We start from the raw sequence: 26,083 nt of genomic DNA on the forward strand, positions 1-26,083 counted from the left end.
ACCGGCCCCACTTCCAGAACTCTCGCCCTAATACTCAATGCACTTGAATGCATATTTACATCTGAATAGGAGATGGAATTTTTTGATGTTAGTGGGAATAAATGGCGATACAAAGAATGAAAGCGACTGTAGACAGAAGCATGTTGCTACCGTAAGTGTTGTTTTGAATAGCTGTGGCAGCAACAATGCATGGTGATGAAAAGTACATCAAGCGCCCTTTGTTGATTGTACCATTTTATTCTTCCCCATTCACTTAACTTGCCCACATCAAGAGGAGGAGGCGAGGAAAGAGGGAGTAAAAGTTATTTCCCTCTCCTCTCCCTTTCTCTCTCTCTTTCTCTCGCTCTCTCACCTTCTGTCTTTCTCTCAAATATATTGATGTACATACAGTATAGCTCTACTACTACCTCTTACTTTACTGCATCCTCCTTCTGTTGAATCTACTTAAGCCATCGCCATGTGTCTCAACAGTATTATAATGGGGTACGAAGGCTCGTCTTTGAACCCCCTTTGATCTCACTCGCCCCTGAGAAAAAAACAGGTCAACTCTTGGCCATCTCAGTCATGCTTGATTCAAATTAATATAAATCCCATTTCAAATATTGGAATTCCCTTTGTACATGTTGAATTATTTAAAATCAAATTCCCCTGTACACTCACACGCAGATACATAACACACAGACACATGCAGACGTACACACAACATACACTCACACACACGCTAGCATCACATTTACTCTTTTTTTCCCCCCGTCTTATCCATGTTCTCTCCCTTCATCTTGGCTTTTCGCTGTGTGTCAGTTCCCTGATGGCACCCAGAGATCTGGCGGCACCTCATTGATTTCCCCTGGTGGTTGAGATAGATAGAGGGAGTTAGCTGTACGTAACACCGCCATGTCCCACCAGCCAGTCTGATGAAATCACACCACAATATGTGTATGTGTGTGTTGTGTGTGTGTGTGAGAGAGTCTTTGTGTTTTCATGTGTGCATTGGTGGTCTTTTACCTTATAGTCCTGGTCCTTGCACCAGTTTTTGTGCCTCTGACAGAACACACACACACACACCACACATATACTCAAGTACAAGTACAGCACAATACTAAACATGCAACACACAGTGTTACAGACAAATTCTCTCTGCTGTCTCTATATCACTTTTCCCTCCGTCCAGTCCCAGCTGATATCATCCAGTGGCACAGCAGATGGGTCCATTCGATAGCAGGGTAATGGGAGACCAGTGCGTTCACATGCGGCCCTGCTCACCCACCATATAACCATCCAATGCGGTTAACATTGATTGAGCCTTGGCTCCTACCAGAGGATGGAATTGATAAGGCAGGACAATGAGTCTTAACCGAGGCCGCCCAGATGTAATCGCTTTATGATTAAACACAACAGACATCAGCGTTAGAGTTATACCCACTCCTGCTATCCCATTACAGCATGCTAGATGTTTAGCAAGTGGGCTGATTGATGCTGATTGCTATGATGTAGTCCGGACTGATGGGTGCTTACCGGTTACATGATACTCAATTGTGATTGGTCTTATGCTATCTGTTATTGTAGCCAAAGAGGATTAAGAGGGTCAGCCTGACTCCTATGTCATATAAAACAGGTAATGTGATTGTGTTGCGTTCAAGAGAACTGGGTTCTAGGTTATATGTTATATATATATATGTTTATACTGTGTATATATATGTTATCAGGAGGAGATATATATGTTCATTAGGAGATCTGATGAAGATAACTGATTTAGGGATAGGTTTTAGCACTCTACTTTGGTGGAGTTTATATGTCTGTGTGCAAACTGTGTGTGTGTGCATGCGTTTGTGGGTACACATGTATGTGTGTGTGTGTGTGTGTGTCTGTGTGTGTATGTGCGCACACGCTTGGACTCATCTTTAACAGTGTGGTTTTCGAGGTGTGAAGTGGAACAGAGTATAGGTAATGAAAGAGATGGGAGTGTGTAATTATCCTGCAGAGGAAGGATTACTGGTTTACTTAACCATTAATGGTTCACCTTGAAGTGCAAATGCCAAGGGGATAAAACCCACACCTCTCTGCCCCCCATTACCTTCAACTGGACTAAAGATCATTGGCACTAAGCCACCATTTACTCTAGCTTATTTGATGTAGACTTTGCATATTTTGCAGTGGCCCTTTTGTGTCTTATTTGAGGGGTTTGGCTAATGCACTGTGGCAAAGTACTGTCGGGTATTAAGGAGAAGCGTGAAAGGAGATGGATGTTTATGAGCCATGCTACCCAGTGTTGCTATCCGGTGCTTAGGGGAGTGTTTTGTAAAATATGTGGGTCAAATAAGAATCAAAATGGGTTGCTTGTCGGAAAATACATGAAACTTGAGCGAATTTAAGAATTTAAGAGAAATGTAGGTAACAATTTAATGTAAGTTGACCCAATACATTCTGCATCCCTTGTCAGCTGTTTTCTGTTTTGCAGGAAATTTATCCAACAAAAATGAAAGAGTGAAGCAGCAGTGTATCATAATTTACCTTCATTAGAGTCATGTCGTTTTAGAGTTAGTATGTATCATTACCTCTTATTTCACTGGTTATAGAAATTAGAAATATTACACACAGTATTTCTTTACCCAGGATATATGAGTAATGAGTATACTGAGGTGTTAGCAAAACTTGTTTAACCCTAAAGATTGCAAGCATATTCGTACAGAGGTTATATAGTTTTACCGTCTGTATGGATCCACTCAGACACACCCACACACACACACACACACACACACACTTTATCTCCAGTCCTATATTTGAGTGTGCCAAACATCCCCCGCAGTCAGAAGTATCCATCTGTGTCCCATACACACCATCCTCATCAGAATGCACTCACACATCTCTCTTAGATGGAGTCAAACTTAAGACTTAAACAAATTGAAGAGGTATTCAGCTGATGGCATTTTTTTAACAGAGCTGTCTGACTGCAAGCTGATGGCAGCAGAGAACATGAAGTACTGGATGGAGATAGACGGACACTTCTGTCTGCACTGGAGAAATGGAAAACACTACCCAGAGGAGACAGGGCTGAACATGGTCTATTAGTGTGTGTGTGCGTGTGCGCACATGTGCTTATCCGTGCATTCGCCTGCCTGCGTGTGTGCGTGTGCTTGGGTACATTGGTGTGTATGTGCCGTCGGCATGTGTGCGCTCAGTGTGTATCCCTCTGAATTTGTGCGAGTGTATCTCATCGCTGACAAGAGATGGAGATTGAGGGTTGAGGGTGTGTCAAGGATTGCCTCCCATTTCAGCTCAGCTGCAGCGGGCAAAATTTCCATTTTTGTTTCCATTACCAAATAAAATGCACCCTGCTGTTATAACTGACATGAGGGAGAAAACGCATTAATAGGAAAGGCTCACTTTTTTAAGTGGCCGTCTAGGCAGCAGCACATACCTAGTTTGAAATTAATAGTGTCATACATCTGCTGCCATGATGGCTGCAATTCCAAACACAATAGAGTATAAGCAAGTCTTGCATTTTGGTTTGACTGGATTATTCAACAGGCATAGTTAGTGAGCACAAAACTGCGTTTGCATGAGCATATATTCTATTAATTGTGCGTAATTGTTGGAGTTCCCTTGATACATCGATATGTGCGTCTGAAGCATTCGCGATGCAGAGCTTTTGAAAATGCAAATGAACATTTCACAATTTGAATAATTCTTACAGAATTCTAATGTATTTCCCTGCTCCAAGCGCTTCACTCTTCCTCAGCCGCCTCCATTTCTGAGGTGTTCAGACAAATGAGGTTATGTTCTCATCTTTTTCACAATTTGGCAACACGCTTGCAAATGCAACCATTGGGACATTAAGCTAAACCAATTTTTTTTTTTTGCAGTTAACTCATCTAGAGTGAAAAATGGATTTCTGATAGAAACCTGAATATGGAAGTAGGGTCAGACTCAGTCCTGTCCTCCACTGTCTTCCCCAGGAACCACGGTGATGACGATGACGGCGTTCGACGCGGACGACCCCTCCACAGACAACGCCGTGCTGCGCTACAACATCGTCAGGCAGTCGCCGGACAAGCCCTCCCCGAACATGTTCTACATCGATCCGGAAAGGGGCGACATCGTCACCGTCATCTCCCCCACGCTACTTGACAGAGAGGTGGGTGGCCCCTGGCAAGCACGTGTGTGTGTGTGTGTGCTCTGCGTTTTGTGAAGGTCCTTTTCTAGATGAAACAGTGTCGGGTTTTGCACAGTCGGGGTCCTTTCACAAGCATGACACTTGCCATTGGGTATTTGTAAGATGTGCTTCATAGTACTCTTCCTCAACATGGCACTGTTGCTGTTGTCAAGAATGTGGGAGTGGAGAAAGGAGGTGTATACAGTAAGCGTGTGTTTGTGTGTGTCGTCATGTGTTTGTGTGTCTCTTGATGCGAGGGAAGCGCCGGCACATTCTAATGAGCGGGCGCAGCAACGAGATGAGCGCCTCTCCATTTCCCTCTCTAACCGGAGCGAGACAACGGAATGATTGCTTTTTCAGAGGGGTGACGAATGCCAGAACATCGATTGGGTTCGCCGGTGGAAGAGGAATATTAGCTGTTGTCAGACACTTAGCGCACGGTTTAATTGAGGTGATACACACTCATCCGCCGGCTCTGGCGGTGTCCAACAAGCCCGGCTGAAAACCTCCCATCCGGAACTGCTTCAACCACAGCAGCCAACCCGCACCCGATGAGCTGCTCCCCTAGCTACAGTACAGGCTGTTTAATAGAGGCGTAATTGATTAAAAGTCTGGTGAAATGAGATGTAATCAACGCAGCGAGCTCTGTTTACGCTGGTTTTGTGAGGTGCTGCAGAGATTGAACGCTTCCACAGATGCACGCTAGTCATTCAAATCTCTCCGCTGTGTGACATAAGAGCGTTTTAGACTTTTTAAAGCACGTATCTTTCAGGATACTTCAAAGGATAACTGTCCATGGGAAAAAAAAAAAGAGGAGGGAATGGCAGCACTCCCCCTATTGTCCGCATCCGAGATTTATTACAACCACTCACAGGCTGACGTTTCGGATGTGCAGGGGAATGGCTCTGAAAAAGGCACATTGCCAAATTGTCAGCCTGTTTGTGGCCTCAATAAATCTCTGATAAAAGCACAGATTCTTCCTATCTCTATATTTTCCACGGGCAATAATCTTTTGAAGTCATTAGTAAGAAGTCCTTCAAAGTCACCGAGACCTGAGACCCAAGTTTGTCGTCCCAGAATCACAATTGGGGTCACGCTTGATTATTGAACCTACACCCTTGTTGTTATGAGCAGCTTGTTTTTAGCCTTCAAGCCTTCTGGCATCACATGAAGAAATTAACAGAACCGCACGGCTTTAAAAGTGCTTCGAATTTTGCGATGAGTCACAATGATACAAAGATTACACCCAGTGAGTTGGCGTCACAGTCTATAAAATGTGAGTGAAATCCATTATAATGATTTTTAAACCAAAGGGCTATGACTAATCCATGGCTGTGATTCTAGGTGCTAAAAATGCACATCATTAATTAGTATGCTAGATTTTTCAAATAATTCCTCTGGGAGGCTGCAATAGTGCCATGCTATAAAAATAAGTGAGACTTCTTCAAATGCGCAGTCAGTCAGCAGAGCCAGATGGAACTGCAGGAGGCAGAAGTTTTAAACTGTCCTCCACTCGGTCTTGGGAGATTTAAACCCGGCCACTTCAGCACATTCACATAAATATGGCTCCGGCGTGACATCCATCCATCCCATCTGCCACGCCAAATATAGTTTTTGCAGATTGTCAGCGCGCGTGTGTGTGTACGTGCGAGAGCGATAAAGAGAGAGGAACGCACACAAAGACAAAGAGGAAAAGGAAGGGACAAACAGAAAGACAAAAGGGAGAGATGACCACACTCCTGCCCCTCCATCCTCTAAACGCCTCAGACATAATTCAGGTGGAGCGCTAAGTGTATTTGGATAGACACCTCACCTGCCCCGGGGAAGCAGAAAGCAATCCGGAGAAAATTGGAAAATCAATTTTGTCACATTGAAATCAGGTTGATTTTCCCTCTAGTGCTTTTCTCTGAAGCGTAAAATTCTGTCTTGATATGCACATTTATTTCGCCGCTCTGTGTTTTTCTCCCGACTTTATCCGAGACACTTCTCTCCTCACTCTCGCATTATTCTGACACGCGCCGCGCTCGGATCAATGGCGGACCGTAATTTTTGACAGCTAATATTGCTATGAGACGAGGCCATTTTCATGAGAAGACGGAGGAGTGCTCATATCCATCGCAGGCTGCACACAGAGACTTAGTGGGGATCTCTCTTAATCGTCAGAACGCCGCAAAAAAAATGTCCATCTTAACCAGTCGTTTAGTCTCATATTCACTCTTATAGTCTTATGTTTCTTAACAAGTGAAAAATTCGACCAAAGGGGTGAGAGGTTATTGTGTTTGCACATGCAGATGCGTGTTGAATAGGAACAGAACATTGCAATAATAAATAAAAGGGGGTTTATGAAGTGGCTGCCCTTTAACTGACTGTTTCTGATGAATATTGAAACAGGAGTAGCAGGTCGACTGGTAATGAGAGAGAAGACATGAAGGGTTGGAATCTCTTACCGACATTAAAAAAATATTTGTTCCACCCTCGCTGCCCTGTGTGAGGGCGCGCGTATGGCAGCTTGACAGATGCAGTGTGTGAGGTGTTATCGCTGTCTGCCTGAATGATGGACCTGAATAATGTTTAGTATGCGTGTGTGTGCCTGCGTGTGTGCCTGTGTGTGTGTGTGTGTGTGTGTGTGTGTGTGTGTGTTAGTTGGTCAAAATTCGGTGATTAATGTCTCCGCTGGGGTTCGACCGATATGCGTCTTGGAATGCCGATACTGTAACCGGTATTTTTAAATTGAACCGATGGCTGATATTTTGTGCCGGTAGTCAGTTTCTTCAAATTTGACCATTTCCATGCCAAAAAAGGACAAGGATTCACACTGGGACACTGAAATACTCCATTGAAACTCTAATGAACTTCTTTTAGGGTTACCAGCTCTTTCTCCTGTTCAATCGTATGGGATGGGGAAACTCTGGGACACATTATTTAATGAAGAATTGAATTACAAAAAAACCCATTACTGAACAGTTTAATGAAAAAAATAAAATGTGCAAAGGAAATAAAATTGCATTGCAGGATTTCCAGACTGTTTTCATACAGCTGTGGTGAGGGAGGAACCTCCATCGTATCGTATAACACTGAATGACTGATATCTGACGTTTAATAATAGGCAAATATCAGCCCAGCGTATCGGCAAACTGATACATCGGTCTAACCGTAGCCTCCCCAGTCAACTGTTCTTTCATGCACCACCTCCCCTCATCACAGCTGGACTACACCCATTACAGAGACTTCAGAATTAGAGGAGAAGGAAGCAAATCAGAAGAGAAGAGAGCAGACCTGAGAAGACGGGGGGCTGGCAGGCGGGGGAGCACGGTGGATTTCCCCCCAGTCTACAGAAATGAACTTCAACTTCTTCTGAATTTGCCCGGGCCGCCTCATTATCATGCCGGCGCGCTAATTCTCCCGCAAATCCGTATTCACTCCGCACACCGCATAACTCGCGAGGAGCAAATGCCTCAGAACACATGCATGTAAAACACTCACGCGACGGTCTTTTGCTTCATACATATACATATGCATTATGTGTGTGTGTGTCAGTTTTTTGCTCTGGCTCTTCTCCTCTCATTAAGCCCTCTGATTTCCTTGAGGCACAGTGAAATGTCAACTTGAGGTTGAGTGTAAGAAGCAGCGGTACACACACATACAAAGCTGTGTTAACTTTGCCTTAATGAGGAAGCGATGTTCAGAGAGGTAATAATGTGCACTAAATAAGAAAAATGAAAGGGGAGTGGTGGGGGTTACGGTTTTAATATTCATGCCTCGGCGCTGAATGTATTTGGGAAGTTGCAATGATAGAGCGATCACATTTCCTAGACATGCAGACACCCCCACACACACACACACACAGACACACACCACTCATTGTAATCTATTCCAGTGTATAGTGTGCAGTGTCCGTGTGCAGGGCAGGCTGTAACCAGACAGGACAGACTGCTAATGGCAGTGTGACTTTCTGACTCTCTAATACTCTCTGGCCAATCTGGGAGCTGTCACTGCTAAGGATAGCCAATCGATGGAGTCGGCCGACCCCCCCCCCCCCCCCCCCATGTTCTACAAAGGTGAATTACATGGGGATAAAATGGATGTCTCGGTGTGTGTGTCAGTCTGCGTATGCGTGGTTGTTTATATTCATGCCAAGGTGAAAGTGCAAGTTCCTTTTATTTTTTGTGTTTTTGTTTTTGTTTTTTCTCTCCCCCCCTCATTCCTGTCTGTGGCGATGTGTTTTGAGTGCTTGTTAAAGCCATTTTCTCTGTCAGACAGAAACACTGCTTAACAATCACAGACAGTACAATGACAAGATCTTTTTTTTTTTTTTTTCTTACCTGAAGGTGACATTCAGACGGGAAAGTAGTGCAATCACAGCTGGTGCAATAACAAGATTTCTACCTGGGGGAAAAAAAAGAGATGGTCAGACAAAAGCGCTGTTTTCCAATCAGAGTCGGCACAATAGCTAAAAGTCTGCTCCGTCTCATTATAGCCTGTTGTGTTGACATTAAGACCATCATCTCTGTTAATATGTTAGCATTGAACCTTTATATTCTTTGAGGCACAGATATTAGAAGGCTCTTTGGTTTTGTGTTGTTGATCTTCTACAGCACTAACCTTTCAGTCACCTCCGCTGTGAAATATTTACATTCCATTACCTCCTCCATTATGCTTCACCAGTAGAAAACCAGAATGACAGGGAGATAGATGAATCTTCACTATTATGCCTGATCAGCAGGACTTAATGTGCGAGCGATGGTGGCTCCAAGTGGAGGGACCCAGCGTTTGTTTGCTCTGACCTTGCCAGTGTGACTTCTCAATGGTCGCCGGGCCGATAAGAAAGCTTATCCTGTCTAATAGCTTATTTGGCTCGCTGGCCAGAGTGGCTACGGGCCCGTGGGCTGTGATAAATGACAGCTGAGGCTTTGGCAGGTCCCGCTCCTCAGAAAGGCGGCATTCACTTTCCTTGTCTTTTTTCTGCGGCTCATCTTTCCTCCTCTATTGTTCCTTTTCCCTTTGTTTGCTCGGCCCATTGTCTTGTTTTCTTGCTTATTTTCATTTTCCTCTCTCTCTCTCTCTCTGTCTTTGCCTCTCTTCCTCTCTGTCGCTCGCTTTTTGTTTCTGTCAACCTTGTCTCCCCTCTCTATCAACACTTCACTCTGGACATCCAATTACTCCCAGGTCATAGCATAGTGATTCCATTCAGAGCAACGCCATTCAGCCGGGGCCTCAAACAGCCATTTAAATTACAGCCTCTGCCGCTTTCAGAGTTACCGCTCGGCAAAATGTTGTTTTCAAACATTTCTGGGGCCACCACCTAATCTGATCCCCCAAACATAATTGAATGTCAGTCGTCACATAAAGATGCTTTCCTCTCTTCAATTAGTGTCTCGTTCCCCGTGTCACCGCGACGAGACAAAGCAGACAGAGAAATATTTACTCCTCCCCAGGTAGAGGCCCGAGAGAGTTATTATATTATGTCATTTATATGCAAATAATACAGCACAGGGAACACATTGATAAGATTTCATTACAGCAGATCTGATGTGCACTTCAGTTTATAAACTCTCTTTCATTCCCCTATTATGATCTGGAGATTGGAAAGGCGCGAGCAGATGAGCTGGGTGGAGAGAGACGCAGGCAGCTAGAATGCGCGGCCGGAGATGGAGGCTCTTTGAAGAGGGAGGAGGCAAGCAGATGCGGGGGAGAGAGACTCCAACGGTCAGCGGCGGGTGGAGTCTCTCTCAAGAAGGGCAAATGATTGGGAAGAAGGTTAAGGTTCTGTATCTGTTGGGAGATGCAGGTGAGAGAAGTACAGCAGGCATCTTAAAGACTGCATGAAACGGCATCTTTACTTCCTTGATTTGGCGTGTGGAGGTTATTCAAAGATGCAGACGTGTATATCTGAAAGACTTGAGAGAATCAAGGCCCATATAAATTAACTATAGCCAGTGTAGACTAAAAGTAGTGTGAAATATATTCATAGGTCTTTTTTTTTTTTTTTTTTTTTTTTCGTACCCCTCAAAAATAGTCTGTATGGAAAATCTCTGCTATATCCTGTCAAGTCTCCTATGGAGTTGTTGACGCTATAGGCTTTCATCCCGCTCTGAGGCTCGTCTCAGTTTGGGTGACACTCAAGAGAATTTTTTGAGATTGGTTTGAATCTGAATACATGTTTCTGTTTTGATTTAGCTAGGGTGTGTGTGTGTGTGTGTTTGTGTGTCGTTGTGACAAGTGCGTGTGTGTGTGTGTGTGTGTGTGTGTGTGTGTGTGTGTGTCTTGACAGTCTCATCACTCCCTCAAAGGTTCTCAGTGTCTAGAATATTTCTCCACAGCAGCCGAAATTAATTCACATGTAGACTATTTTAACAATGGAGATCATCCAGGAGACTGAAATTTTCAGATTTTTAAAATAATCGTGGAAAACACTTGAAAACCTTCACAAAATCATTGTATGTTATTTATTCTGCATAGATGAATATAAAAGAATAGTCCAAGTGGCTAATACATAGGCTAAGAAGTCCTAAGGAACGACTGGGGAAGCCTATAAGCCTACAGTTCCTACATCTGATGCTCAGTACATTGCAGTATGAAATCAACTTCAGCCCAAAAGTGAAGATCAATTCAACAGATTAACAACATACTACAACGGTTATTAACAGAGGTGTGACCAAGTCAACTTTGCTCCAGTCCCAAGTCAGTCTCAAGTCTTGAGGCACAAGTCTCAAGTCTAAATGTAGATTACCAAGTCAAGTAAGGTGGTCTAGTAAGGTAAGTCCATGTCATTAATGTCAAGTCTAAATGTAGAACACCTCAAGTCAGAAGAAATCAAGAGTCCAGTATCAATTTATATATCTTAAAGAAAACAAAATATCTACGACTTTTCAATGCAGTACCATTTTAATAGGATAAAGAGCATCATGAGTTTGATTTCTGTAATCAGTTTCAACTTAAATTCAATCATTCCATACAAATTCAGAAAACAGTCGTCTGGCGGAACAAACCTCTTAACAAAGTAATTTACACAAACATAAATTATTTTTGCCAAGACTTTAGAAAGTACAAGTGAAAGTCAAGTCCCAAGTCACCAGAACCCAAGTCAAGCTAAGATTCATGTCTTCTCTTCATGCATCAAGTCAAGTCTCAAGCAATTCAAATTGTGACTTGAGTCTGACTCGAGTCCAAGTCATGTGACTCGAGTCCCCACCTCTGGTTAATAATGATATTCAAAAGTTCATCCAGTAGCTTACAAGAGTATGAAACATAAACCTTCAAAAAAACTTTTTCAGCATGAAATCCAAACGTTTGTAACTTCATATGAAAATGTTCATCAGTAGATTTCTATGGCAGCTTGGGAGCTCCAGTCTTTAACAAGCAGCCAAATGAGCCATACGGTTTTTGATGCTCATTTGTTGAACATTTAATTTCCTTAATTTTGCAGTTCAGGTGTGAAGCTCGCTCAACAAAGGCAGTTTCACTGGCGCTGCCTCCTCCTTGCTGTTCAGCCACATCAGGCTGCTGCTGCTGTGTGGGCGAAGTCTCATCTTCCTCGCTCTCACAGTCGATGTGGTTTCATGGGTCTATGAAATTAATAAGTCACTCTCATATTAAGAAAGGTTATCAACTGTACACACAACGTGTTGTAAAAGTAAATAATTGCCCTTGTGAATGTGGCGCCTGAGATGGAGTCACGCATATCAAATAAAGCAGGAGATCAGAGGCAATAAAGGAGTGCTGTCGATAGGGGCAGCTATGTTTAACATCACTGCTAATCAACATACAAGACAATGTATATAGCCTGGTTTATTTTTTTTATTTATTGGTCTGATTCAGATGTTTTACCATGACTAGCTCATATTAGGCAGAAGTATAATTCTCATTTGTTAACATGAAAACAAGCTGAACTGTTAGTAGTTAATTTCATAGTTTTATAGTTTTGTAGTTCAGTTAGTATTTTTAAGTTCTGGAAAACTTTTTTTTCCATGGAGATATTTGCACATCCAACTTTCTCCGATGCAGGTGCGTTGGAAAGTATCACTTCAGTCTTGAGAAAAGAAGATCCCGCACACTGCTCTTGCTCAGCATCACAATTTATTGATCATACTAACGTTTCGGTCCCTCTGGACCTAAATACTCTTGACGAAGGTCCAGAGGGACCGAAACGTTAGTATGATCAATAACTTGTGATGCTGAGCAAGAGCAGTGTGCGGGATCTTCTTTTCTCAAGTTCTGGAAAACCAAACGTGTGCTTTGGCTGATCAAAGAAAGAAACATTGAACACAAAACAAAGGAATGAGGAAGGAGGAATGTTTTTTTTGTAATATTTTAAACTGACAAAACTTCTGGTCTAAATGGACATTATGTTTATAGGAAACTGTGGATAATTCATGAGCATTCCATTCAAACTGATTTAATATAATGTGTAACCTATCACTCTGCTAAACTTCAGTTTAAGCAAATGTCACTTTTTTACTTTGGGGTAAATCAAGAAAACAAAACCGACAACAATGATCAACAATCAGACATCGCCTCCTCATCGCATAACAGATGATGACTCCAGAAAAGAAAGTGAGACGCTCGACTACGTTACCAAGCGCTCCCCTTCTAGAGAGCGTTACTGCAGTGTCTCCTCATGCGATGGCCGGTAGCCAGAGTTCCAGCAGCCGTAATCAATACGGTGTAGTTGCTGTGAACCCAACTACCTCACGCTCTCTTGCTCCTTCCCGAAATGAACAAGGTGGACACCCTTCACAGGCATTGATGAAATACGGCGCCACCTCCTTCTCCCTCCCTCTCCTCACCCTCCTCACCCTCCTCCTCCTCCTCCCTCCTCTATCATGCCTCTGTCCAGTTGCATTAGTGAGGAAATGAGATTCCCCCTAATTAATTAGATCTCTGAGTGCTAAAGATGAAGATTACATCCCAATGAAGGTTAGAGGTGTCAATCACACACTTTTTTTTTTTTTTAAGCCAAGCATTCCTCGAGATAAATTGAGCCCCCTGGGCATTGTGGGTAAAAATGTGTGTTGTTAATCTTATTCCCCCCCCCCCCCCTTGTTTTAATTGAGTCTCACCGACAGTAGGAGTCAATGAGAGTCTGGGACAGGCGAGAACAACAGGGAGGAGAATTACATTCAGCAAAGGAACAGACAGGAGACACTCGCCGGGAACTAGACAAGTGAGGGGAAATGGAAATAAGAGGAATGAAGGTGAAGAATTGGATCATTAAGACACTAAGGGGATGAAACAACTGAGAGGAATAAGACGGGACAAATTTGATAATGGAGGTTTTAAAGCAAGGAGCAGTGAGGGAATCAGTCACTGAGGGTCTGTTCCACATTAACACACATGGAGAGACAGGATTTGTGTGGACACACTGTCAGAAAACAAGCAATCCATGTAGATTATTAGAATTATTTATTTGACCATGCTGTTTTCATCCTAACATACCCATGAACACCCACGCTCTTTAGGTAAATTTCAAAAGATTATGACATTTTGAACAGTAGCTAGGCTCTTATAATATATACTATTCAGTTCATCTGAATAGTTCTCCTGAAAGTTCACTTTTGACTTTGATTCCTTTCTTTTTCTTCTGAAATACTGTATTTTTAGTGTTCAAAGAAAAAGGCAAAATAATGGCTCCCTCTTATCGAGGAATAAAATGACAGCTAAGTCATCTCTCCCCCCATGGTTTGAGGGAGCGCAATGAGTTCCCTATAATGTACATTCAGCGACTTGGTCGGCACCCCGCAGTTCTGTAATGACTTTTCAAACATCCATTATTTATGTCCATGTGGCGCAGGAGTCGAGACACCGCAGAAGCACAATCTGTCCAAAGAACAGAGTCTCTACTTCTGGGAAGCCGGCAGATGATAACAAAGCTCATCCTGTCAACTGGAATGCCTCAAATCAAACCTTGATTAGAGAATTAAGCCTCAGGACTCAGGAGGCAAAGTTAAAGGTGCTCCACTGGGGAAGACACAGAAACAGTCGCATCATCTCCGAAATAGCTCTAGCCTTCTCTTACCTGACTTCTGTTACAGTTTTCCATTTTGCCACAAACTTAAGAGTTCAGCACCTTTCAGTTCTGCGAGCTGAAAGGTTGGCTGACGTCTTGAGGCCGCTCCGCCGCCTCACTCTGGGGGTTCGGCTGAAGGTTGCGGCCTTGTGTCTCTGCGCCTACTGCTGTCTGTGTTTACACAAGCTAAGCACACAGTCTCAATAACACCCAGTATGATTAATACTAATTTAATAAGTAAATCATATTAACATCATAATAAGATGGTAAGAGACAAATAAATGATGCATAATTATAATCACAATCAATTCTGTAACAAGTTTAAATTCTTTCACTCACTAATTGAGAAAACAATTTCTCGAATTAAAGGTTGCCTTTCTGTCAAGATGTGCAAATCTCATATGCCCCTTAATTCATCTATATATAACTGTGGAAAACAGTGATTGATAGTATAATCTTCATAGTGCATGGAAAAGAAAAGGCTTGAGCACGCTTGACGACAAAAAGCTGATCATTTAGCTGACCGGGTAGCTCTGAATTGTGGAAACAAGACAGTAGCACAACATATACAGTATCCAAATTCAACCTCCAGAGATGATTATTGTGTTATACCATGTGATAGATGGGTCTGAAAGTAGTCTGATCACCAGGTGAAACTGTATTGTGTGATTTGGCTCTTTGGTGGTCGGCACACAAACTACTCAGTACATTCAAATTACTGTAAATTAGTATACTACCAACAACACCAAAGCAATTTTTTCTCCAAATTGTGTTCGGTTACCCCTAGGAGTCCCATTTATTAGCACAATTTTGCTGCTGTTTGTCTGGCTTTCACTGGAAAATCAAACCATGCCTTCCATTACCATATCTTCAAAAAGGTGTGGTAATGTGGTTAGACTAAGCTTGACACTTTTAATAACTCCTATAGTTCAGCGGTGTGGACGACTTCAGCTCCCATTCCGAGTTATGCATGTATTCCTCCCTGCCCTCACTAATCATCACAAAATGACTTTAGCCTCAGGTCTGCTAATTGGGAGAACAGAGCGGAAAGATTTTAAAATGCATAATGTGTCTACAATAAACAAAGCTGAAGTGGCGAAGGAAGAAAAATATGAGGGGAGCTCAAATATTGGCTCATTCCATTTGCTATGCGTGCAGAAAAAAAAAACAAAAAAAAACTTCAGAGACCTTTTCAAAATTCAGAAGTAATCTAGTAGCGTTGAGAGTCCTGACTTTTTCTGTGTCCTAAGGAGGTATTGAAAGGGCAGCGGAGAGGAGGAGGGAGGGAATCGCGGGGAGGAAAGGACAGGAGGGTGAGACCGGGGGAACGGAGAGATGAAGAGGAGTGACAAACGGAGTGTGGGGGGATGCAGATGGAGGGAGACAGAGGGCGGAATAATTAGGGGGAGAGTCGGCGCTCGCTGCTAGGAGGGAAAAGTCTGCGCTAAGTGGAAGCGAGCGTGGCGGTAATGTCAGGGAGGCGCCGGTGACGCTATACTGTCATTAGGCTTAGAGAGAGGTTCAACACTCTTACCTCCCTCTTCAGGGCTCTCTCTCTCCTTCCTCTCTCTCTCTCTCATGCCTCACGAGCCTTCCCCTCACCCGTCGCCTTCTCCCCCTCTCCTTCCCTTCCGCTCTCCCTTCCCTATCCCCATTGACCCGGGGATAGAGAGTATTTGTCAACAGCTCTTACTCTCCAGTGAACCTCCCCTTACAATAGCCCTTCAGGCGAGAATTAATTTCAGCCCGTCTCCATGAGAAAGCGCATTGATTGGAAAAGTTTGTTGTTGTGCGCTCAATCCTTTTTTTATTGTTCCTTTTCCCATGCCACTTTCTCTTTGCTGATGAAATCCAGCTCGCTTCATTGCCTCTGCTAAAGCGGACACAATGCTATCGGGGCCTATCTCTCTTCAGGTGACCGTCTTTAACGGCCCCGGCGTATAGATCCCCCCCCGCCAAAAAAAAAAAAAAGCCATCTTCACCTCTCAGACATAGATCAGCTGTCGGCGGCCGGGATTTGTGTTGATAGTTTCGTTCTGCTGTGGGAGAGAAAATGAGAAGGGGAAGTTGGCATTGACACAAATTGCGGCATGTGTGCGCGGAGGTCATACAGTAATTCTCCTTGTGGAGCCCAGCAGAGGGATTCTGTAAATTGGCTTTTATTTTGTTAAGCCCACTACCCACTGACTGTCAAATAGGGAGTTAAACGTTCTGTCTTTCCACTTTAGGTTTAATCTAGTTTAATCTATTTCTATCCAGTTGGAGGCAGAGTTGGATTGAATGCACTCAAACTAGCACTATCCTCCTACTGCTCACCGTCCCCCTAGTTTCAGAGGCACTATATTCTCTCTGGACATAGATATAAAGAAGACATCGGTGTGTATTTCTATCGCGGATGTCTGCCTGCATTGCATTCAGCCGAGTCCCGCAGGAAGCCGCCTGCATATGACTAGGAAATAAAACCTCAATATGGACTGACAGCTATCTCGGCGTTGTATTTATATGAGTATCTCAATATCCTGTGAGGGAATACCTCCGCTGACCCTTTTGCAATATGTTGCCCTGCCGCATAAAACTAAGGAATTTATCGCAACTGTTGTTTTGGATGTATTACATGAATGTAATTTTTAAATTGTCTACATTTGACTTTCACTGGACTTACACAGCGGTCTTGTATTTTTCAGCCTCCTCTCTTTTAATATATTTTGAGTCCCCCTGTATTTCTGCTATAAAGTGTTAGCTAATGAATGGTGATGAATGACTTGTGATGGCACTTCATCCATATCGCTCCACTCAACCACATTGCCGCATGCAGCAAGGCATAAATCCTATCCATTATATATGTTGCAAGGGAACACTAGGCGCATTATAAGCTACATCCACAAGTTTCACAATGAGCCCACAAAGGCTCTTTATAATGTCATGTGTTCAAAGGGCAAGTATACAACAGGCAGAGCTACAGAGGGAGGGAGGGATGGAGAGAGAGGGGGGGGGGGGGGGGAGAGACTCCCTAGTCTCCCTGAAGACTCGAGATACAGTATCCATGGCTCGGCACGCTTGTAGAGGTACACAGCACCCGCACTGGCAGACAGTCGCCACAGAAACTTCCTCTGAAGTTTGCTCAACGGAATGGAGTCAATATTTGACATTTCTTCTAAGTATGAACCTGGGAATGGAGGGTTGTGTGTAAGCCATCGCCCAGCTGTCAGAGGGAGGCTGTGGGTTCTGGCGGCGACCTGCCTTGATGAATGTGTGTCTGATAAGTCTTGTGGCCTCTGGGCCCCAAAGATAAGAGCGGCACCCTGACAGAGAGAAAGAAGCGAGTCACTCACTCACTCACCCACTCACCATGCACACATATCCAGGCAACGGTGGCGCGTGCACACACACACACACACACACACACACACACGCACGTACACAAACATACACATCCTGTAATAATCACCCTTCCGAACACCTGCAGCTACCTTTTTCCCCACTGAGCCGAGCATTGTGAGAGAAATCTGATTATCTCCGTTTCATCGTTGGCCATGGGTCTTTAATTGCGAAATTTGTGAAAGAGAAAATGAAAGGGAGGCGGGGGATGGAGGGGGTGAGAACGTGGAAGGATAAAGTGAGGGATTATGGGATGATCTAATGGGGGGGAAGAATCCGGAAGTGTGGGGAAATGCGGTGAGGGAGACTTGTTTAGTCACGGGGTCGTTTGTAGTCTCGCTCAGCGGCACGGTGACATGGTGAAATTGGCTCTCGGTTCCCCCTCCCCTCCTCTCTCCTGCCCTCTCCTGTCCTCCTCTGACTGCAAAATCAATGATCAACAAACATGCCACATTCCCCTCAGACTGCGAGAGTCCCAAAAACACCAACGATGGAGATTAATGACGGAGATTAACGGCCGTATACAGCCCTGCGACAAAGGAACAGGTGCACATCCAGTCATAGGTGTCTTGATTTGTGAAACACACAAATAAATGACGAAAAAAAGTCCCGCGCACCAAGGTGACATCGCCCCCTCTCACTGCGACATTACAGATATATTATCGATCCAGCTTGAACCTGAAGGAGATGGACAAGTCTGAGGTCAGATTGAAAAACTGTCATATTGCATGATGAAAATGGAGGCTTAATGTGCAAGCCTTTTCATTTATTCATGAACCACATCCACGCCATAAACAATCCACAATACTCGGTGCATCCTCACCACGGTAACTGATTGGGCTGTCAACAAGAAGGATTAGGGACCACGCTGTGCACTCCCTATCTCCCTAATGTTAGGAAAATAAATGATGTATTAATCATTCCATTCCTGTATCAATTGACCACCTGAAGAATATAAGTCTGCATCTCTCCATGAAAACTAGGCCATGGGGAAAATGAATTTCTCTGCGGGAATGAAGTACCTACCCACCTACTTGTATATGTGAGAATTACTTATCTGCCAGCTTCACATTCGTCCAGGTGAGCGCAGTTCAATAAAGGCAGCATGCTGCAAGCGTGAAGGACAAGGCTGTATCTATCTCTGAAAACTAGGACAAAGTTGGAGAACTCCGCTGAACTCTTCATCTCTGCTTCTGTCATAGTGTGTACCAATATCAATGTGTGGAAACAGCAGACACTAAGAGGCGAGACGGAGGCGAAGGTTGATAAAACGCTATATGATGAATTGGTTTGAACCTTCAGCTCATCTCTCAGTGGACTTTCTCAAATCAAGAGTGAAACAGAGGAGACATTACCCCTGGTTCTCATAGTGGTCCATGAGTCAGGGCCCCGAGTTTCAGTTGCCACGCTGACTTGGACGGATCTCATGCTTTTATTTCTTTCATTTTGTATGGTTTATGTTCCTAGCGTGAGCAAACGTTTGATCACAATTTAGTAATGGGAGCATGGTAGCTTTCAATGCACTCTAACTTCTTCTTACATCCCTTCATCATTGCCTGTTTTACACGTTTTTTGCACCATAGGCATTTTGGACCCTCCCATAGGTCTCGTCAGTGAGTTATGATTGATGAGCCTACTCCACAGCGCTTTATGGGGTTTGATTTTTTTAAGATGTAGAACCGGCTACTCCAGCAACTGGGCAATTTGGTAACACTTTAGTATGATAATAGTTTATAAGCCTTAAGGAATTTCTGTATCATATAAATATTTGCACATCATCAGTAATGACATTAGTTCAAATTTTAGTTCATTTGCACGTCTTTACTCAACATGAATGCATTTATAGTTATACTTACATATCCTTCTTTGGGAACCCATAAAGTTATCGTTATTTCTACTAATACTGTAGGAATTATTTGTTGGTCAATAACACGTAATGCTTAAATGCGTCATGAATTTTGTATGGATTTTAAAATGACTGTACTCATGTTTTAAACATGTATGATAAATGTTAGTACATTTGTTTGAAGTGAGGAGTAAAAAGCTCCCGAACACTGTCTGCATTTGCATATTTAATAAATGTATTATCTGGCAATGTTTTGGTCAAGGACCTTGGTGAAGGACATTGCCACATAATAAATATATTTAATATTCAGGTGTAGACAGTGTTCTGGAGCTTTTTACTTTTTTTACTTTTTACATTGATTGCGCTCCTCCTACGAAGCTGTCGCTAAGACGACCCTTCAGGTGGGCAGAGGATTTCTGTGTTCTTAAACTTCTGTCTAAACTTGAAGGTGTTCATTATAAGGGTTTTAAGCCATTTACTAACTAACTAACCTTTGTCTGTTCATTCACTGTAATTTAAATGAGGGACTTGTAAATAATTTCATAAATAATTCATAAATAACAAAATTATCATTAACTCTGCTTCATAAAAATGTATGAAGCAGTTAAGCGTTATTTGTTCATCAGCAAATTTCTACATCATTTGTAAAAAATAATATAGGTCAGGTCTGTATGTACAGTGGACCTAACTATGCATGTACTAACATTACAACATGCCCGGTGTAGACTAAATGTTAGACTTGATATTGTCGTCCAAACTCAATGGTTTGTGTAGTTTGTACATCTGCCGACATCGGGGGTTTTGAATTCAGCTACAGGCAGCCAGAGAAAGAAGGGAGAACGACATGGAACAGTTTGAGGAGGGTTTAGATAGGTTTAGGGGCCGGAGGCTGTGTTTCAGACGGAGGTGACTAAAGCTCCAACAAGGAGCTTGTCAGTGTCCCTGATGAGGAAGAGTCTGATTCAATGAACATTCAAGTGTTCAGACCTGGAGGGTTTGGGCTGCAGTGTGGGCCTCGCATGACAGCTAGTTGTCTAGAGGCACAACAAGATTATTGGCAGTAGGGTTGGATATTGTTAGGATTATATTGATTCCGATACCATGATTGATACTGCATATCTACACCAATACTTATTGATGCTCTCGTCGATGCTCTACTGATGTAATGTGTGACTGTAAGGTAGTGAACCTGTGTAATGCTTGTCGACCCATCACTAGTTACTGCTGCCTTTGATACATTTGTGATTTCAGATACAGTGTTTTCTTTTTGACGTCATACCAAGCAGGTATGAGGGTGTTTGCTAATGTGTCTCTGGAAATAGGGAAATAAACAGTACCGATGTATAGTTTTGTATGGATTATTATTGTTATTACCTACCTTTCAGACCTTTGCTTACAAAACTTAAGATATATGATGGTGTAATCCGTTGTATTTCTAAATAAGCAGCAGTGAGCATGAGGTAACATTTTGCCCCAAAAGGGACAGGCTTATACGGCAGCTGATCACAGTTTAAAATGAAACCCATGGCACACTACAGGGATTGAGAATTTGATACAACTTGCTGCCACTCAAGCAAGCAATGGCTGCAGCTTCTCTAGTATCTCTTTCTGTCAGGAATCACTCACGTCAACAGTTTAACCATTTATTGCAACTGACAACAAATTGAGATGGCAGTACAGGTTGACTTGGTGGTATGGTTCTATAATAAAGAACCATACCACCAAGCAATAATAAAGCGTAACAGCATACAGAATAAACGCATTGCACATACCAAATGAATAAGTGGTGAGCACCGCGAGCTAAATCGGCCCATGGGAATAAGCTACAGAGAATAAAGCCCCTTGGGATGTGTGCAGTGCAGAGCAGAACTAAAGCTGGTGGAGGCTGGGGTGGCGGCGGCTGAAAGCATATTGCAAGCAACAGCAGCGGCAACGGCACAGCGTCAGCAATGTACAAGTGTGTGTGTGTGTGTGTGTGTGTGTGTGTGTGTGTGTGAGAAGGCCTTTTAAGTAGCACGGCAATGCAGTGTGTGTGAGATGACTGGAGCGTCCACTATCAGCTGATGCAACACAGCAGGAGAGAGTGTCCTGCCAGAACTAGCCTTGCCGATGGATAGAAGGGCAAGAAGTCACCTTGCTGTTTCTGCTGCATTTCGAGGAATCTCATCCAGCAGAAACGTTGCTCAAGCAAACACACTGCACTGCTTCAGGTGAACGCCATGCTGGAGTTGCAAGTGTTTTATCAGATTGCTGCTATCTCCCCCTTAACCCGCTCTCTAACTCAATAGTTATGTAGAGGTCTTGTTGAGGGCAGGATTTATGGAAAAAAAGCTAAATTCAGCTGAGTCTTGCTGAGATTGAGTTTGAGGTGGTGGGCAGACATTCAGCTGCAGATAAATATCTGCCATGGCTACTGTGATATGACGATTTTTTATCATGCAAATGATCTTCACCTCCATCCCTCCATCCTTCCATTTCAGACTCTAAAGCAGGTAGAAGAGTTGATTGATGGGTCCATTGCATTGCATTTGCATAATGGGCCGACACAGTTTTAAGTAGTGTAATCCTCATGTAAATTCAGACAGCCACACAGGTACACAGCCACACAGCCGGGTAGAGTTGTACCCTGCAGTGAAATACAAAGACCCCCTACATACCCCGTGTCTCTCACCCTTTCTTCCCCTGCTAATAGACTTAAAGACACTAACCGATCTAATATTAATGAGCTCGGTCCATAGACTGTTTATTCGCAGTAAGACGAAGCATGGCAAATGCATGTTTAAATTCCCTAATTCCTCATATCAATTAATTAACACATTTCAATTAGGAGTTTCTATTTTTTCCTCAACAATCTAATCATAGTGTGTGTGTGTGTGTGTGTGTGTGTGTGTGTGTGCGAGCTATTCATCAGCTGTCCTGCACAGTCATTCTCCTTTGAAAGTAATATATAATCTGCTGTAATATCTTTTCATAATCTGTCAGTGTTGAAATAATGACTTTTATCCTCACTGTGTAAAGGCAAGAATATATACTCTGAGCTCATTTTGTCTCCTGCTATGTATGTCATTTCTGTCTGACAGATGATGCTAGTGGATTTTCTGGAGCAAACGGGCCCAAACATTTTAGCATGACATGTCAAGGGTTGAAACTTAACTTGAGCAGTGGGCCGTGAACCAAAAACTCTTGTTGGACATTGATTATTTTGAATTGTAACATACTAATAAAATAACTTCTTAGATACATTATATGCCCCTAACTACTATCGTCAACATGATTTGCAATGGTAAATGATAAACTATTCCTGAGATAATAATTTCTTCAGCATCTAACAATTTAAAATATTATCATGTGATTTGTCTGAGGATTACGCGTATTTGATTTTTGAGTATTTAGCTATCGCAGACAATTGTTAATTATGCGCTGTTACCGTCTGTCTTAACTTAAGGAGCTAGTCATGAGATAACTAACATGTTTGCAAGATATGAATTTGTTTTTACTATAAAAGCTTTCACACAATTCTCTTATATAGTCTTAAATTTTCATTCTCCAGTGCTCCAAACTGAGATGCAGATGATGTGTCATTTTCAGACAGAAAATGAGACAGCAAATTAAGAAAAATGAGCGCTTCTGCAAAGGAGAGAAAACCACATGATGAGACCACTTATTTGATGTTGCATCCATCATTTTTTCTCATCGTCGTTCATTTGCGTTTTCCATGTGCGCAAAAGATGAGGACGAGGGGGTAAAAGTGAAAATGGGCCTTTAATTAGTAGACGTCCATTCTTAGATGTAGCCTAATTGGATGACTATTATGAAATTTTCATGGCAGCTGTTTAGAGTCGGGAAAGCTGCCGCAGCACATAGCCTTACATCTTGATAGGGTTGTGTGTGCACTTCACTTCAGGCTCGACCATGTGGATCCACTGACTCTTCTCAAATGTAACATCAAGTGCAGTTGCAGCAGTCCGATGTTCAAAGTTGAAAGTGATTGTATCATAGTATAATTAATCCATGCAGTTTGTAGTATCAGAGCGGTTGAGATGAAAAAAAAAAAATACTCAAAACAAGAAAATATAATCACTCTCATTGCCCGTTTTCAGCAGCAGCGTCAGTAGGCTTGGCTCTCTTTCCCAGATGCCGGGTACTAATCACAGCTTCCACATCAAGGGTTAAGATCCTGAGGTTGGAGCTATTTTAGGCCGGCGCGATTCTGAATATTGATGAGTCAGATTGCCAGTGGTTGGTGCGAATCAATCCAGTTGAAGAATGGGAGTGTCGGAGCCGCTGTAGCCGCGGCCAAGTTGTTGTGCCGCTCCTCAGTAGGCAGACGTGAGAAGCCTCCCTAAGCACCTATCCGGCCCGCATCTGTATTCCCCGCCTGCCGCCCAGCAGATGCCGGCGGAGCCTTTGAGTTGGGCAGATTTACATATTAGTGAATCCAAACAGGTGGATGTGAAATAAAGCATGGCAGGTCAACAGCCCCTCATAGGCAACGCCGCGGTTAGAGAGACAACCATCAAGGAAATGGACTAGTAAGTTGTGTTCGGAACATCAGAGTACGACAGCGAGTGTGTGCGTGTCCAACCTCGTGTTTGGCCCTTAACCAGTGTAGCTGCCTGGAGGCGTACATCACTCCATCACTAGCAGCCCCTGGTGAATATAACTTCAAGGGACACGAGCAAAGTCGCTTTGCTGAACAGAAGTTTGTCCTCTCTCTGCACAGACACACACACACAAACACACACAGTTTGCGTTCCACTCCCACTATATGAAAGCAAGTACCGTAGTTGATGTTTTAATTAAATACTCACCTGTATTTTAAAATGCTGCCTCAATTCCGTGGTTATTTGCTTTTGAATTTCTACCAACCATGCCTATACAGATACGTTTGAGTACAGAATGCCAACAGAATGAGTGTGTGTGTGCGTGTGTGTGTGTGTGTTACTCAAATACAAGCTATAAGCAGACAGACCAGCCCATGCACGCAAGATTGACGAGAATCTTTGTGTGTGGCTCTGACTGTGACAGGTGTGTCCCTCACTGTGCAGGCCAGGTGCGACTTGTCTTAACGTGACGAATGTGTGTCTCTGTGTGTGTGTGTGAGTGTACGTAGCTGTTTCATTAGACTCTCAGAGGGGGTCCTGGTCCCGCGCATCTGGGCCAGCACAGACTCGGCGCAAAGATTAGCATATAAACTGACAACTTTTTTTTTTCCCGAGCTGCCGAGGCTCAAAACCACAGATTTATCTCATCTCACAGATCTGTCTTATGTCATCATTTACTTGTTTTATTTTTACCAGGCAAGTTAATGACAGCTCAGCAGGAGACAAGTGGACTCCTATTGTGCAACTTGTCCACAGAATTAATAATCTTAGAATAATTGTTCATGTAAAAGTCTAATGACATTGGCCTCATTTATATGATTGTTTTTTTGGGTTTTTTTTTCTTTAATCTACAATATAATCACTGCTGATTTTACAAAAATTGCTATGATCAAAAAAAAAATTAAATTTCAGTGGCAAGTGCTAATGGAATATGAGTGTGTGTAGACATGCAATTCATTACACTATAAACATACTAAAGTAATTATCAGCGACCAAGGCCTCTCCTATTTTGCAGTGCGGCGTACACAGCATGACTTTCTACCATGAGCTATTTCTATTCACCTGAATCTTCTGTGTAAAGCAGCTTCTTCGTGTCGAGAAGGATTTTTAAATACCACGCTGACATGAATTTCATTTCTACCTTCTAAGATCACGGTCTAAGAACATAATTGCTTGTACAACCTTGTCTGTTTTTTTCCCCAAGTGCTATTTGGAGGGCCTGCACAATCTGTTGTTGACATATTTTGGCGGCTGAAAGAACTCCACGCAATTCCACGCTGACCACTTAGCTGAGATAATGACAGGTCACGTCTCTGTACTTCACTCATTAGGATGACTTCACGTGTTCTTCCCCAACTCGAACCGCGAATTTGCATGTGTTTATGAGAGGAAACCGAGCGGAATGGGGCGCGACGCCTGCATTAGCATGCACGAGCCTCATTAAATATGCGCTCATCAACTCGCTATTTTTTTTATTTGGATTCCCTTTGCAGTAGTACAAATCACTGGTAATCAACTGTGGTGACATTTTCCAGCAATTATAAGCCAAGCTGTCCCCGTTTCAGCTGGAGCCGGAGACAAATCACTCCGTTTGGCCCCCAAGTGCCACCGTGACAACATATTAACGCTTTAATTCCCAGGAGAGGTCGGCAGATTTATATATGGAAAGAGAGAGAAAAGGAATGTTTATACTGTTGGTAGAAAAGAGCGTTAAGAGGAGATTCAATGGGAAGGACAAGGAGGAGGAGAGAATAGAGAAGAATGAAGGCGCAGAACTCAAATGCTAACATCAATCTGAACTCTCTTCTCTCACTCTAAGAAAGTAGAGAGTAACTCCTTCCACGACGCTCATTATCATCTCTGTCTGTGTGTGTGCATACATGCCTGTGTGCATTTACAGCACTCTATTATACAGTGTATACAGCATATGCGTGTGTGTTTGTGTACATGCCTGTATGTGTGTTTGTATGCGCGTAAATGCGCTCGTTTACTCCGCCAGTGTTTTCTTCCTACCGTTGAAAACAGTCTCCTTGGAGAGATATGGGGAAATACTCTTCAGTCGAGAGACAGACTTAAGCTCTCAGTATGTGGTCCTG

At 43.1% G+C, this 26,083-nt stretch overlaps 1 protein-coding gene across 1 annotated transcript in view; it reads left to right on the forward strand.

The window, feature by feature from the left end:
• The window catches only part of cdh13 (cadherin 13, H-cadherin (heart)), a gene marked incomplete at its 3' end in the record, with an annotated part of 286,073 nt that overhangs the window by 189,856 nt on the left and 70,134 nt on the right, over nucleotides 1–26,083 (forward strand). The window contains exon 8 of the mRNA XM_071514707.1: nucleotides 3,957–4,135. Within this exon, the coding sequence (XP_071370808.1) occupies nucleotides 3,957–4,135 (179 nt within the window). The remainder of the gene's footprint in view (nucleotides 1–3,956; nucleotides 4,136–26,083) is intronic.

Source organism: Centroberyx affinis, unplaced genomic scaffold (genome assembly GCF_046629955.1).
Source record: "Centroberyx affinis isolate AG114_WGS23_722 - 3 ecotype Tasmania unplaced genomic scaffold, CSIRO-AGI_Caff_v1 ptg009722l_1, whole genome shotgun sequence".
Classification (NCBI taxonomy): domain Eukaryota; kingdom Metazoa; phylum Chordata; class Actinopteri; order Beryciformes; family Berycidae; genus Centroberyx; species Centroberyx affinis.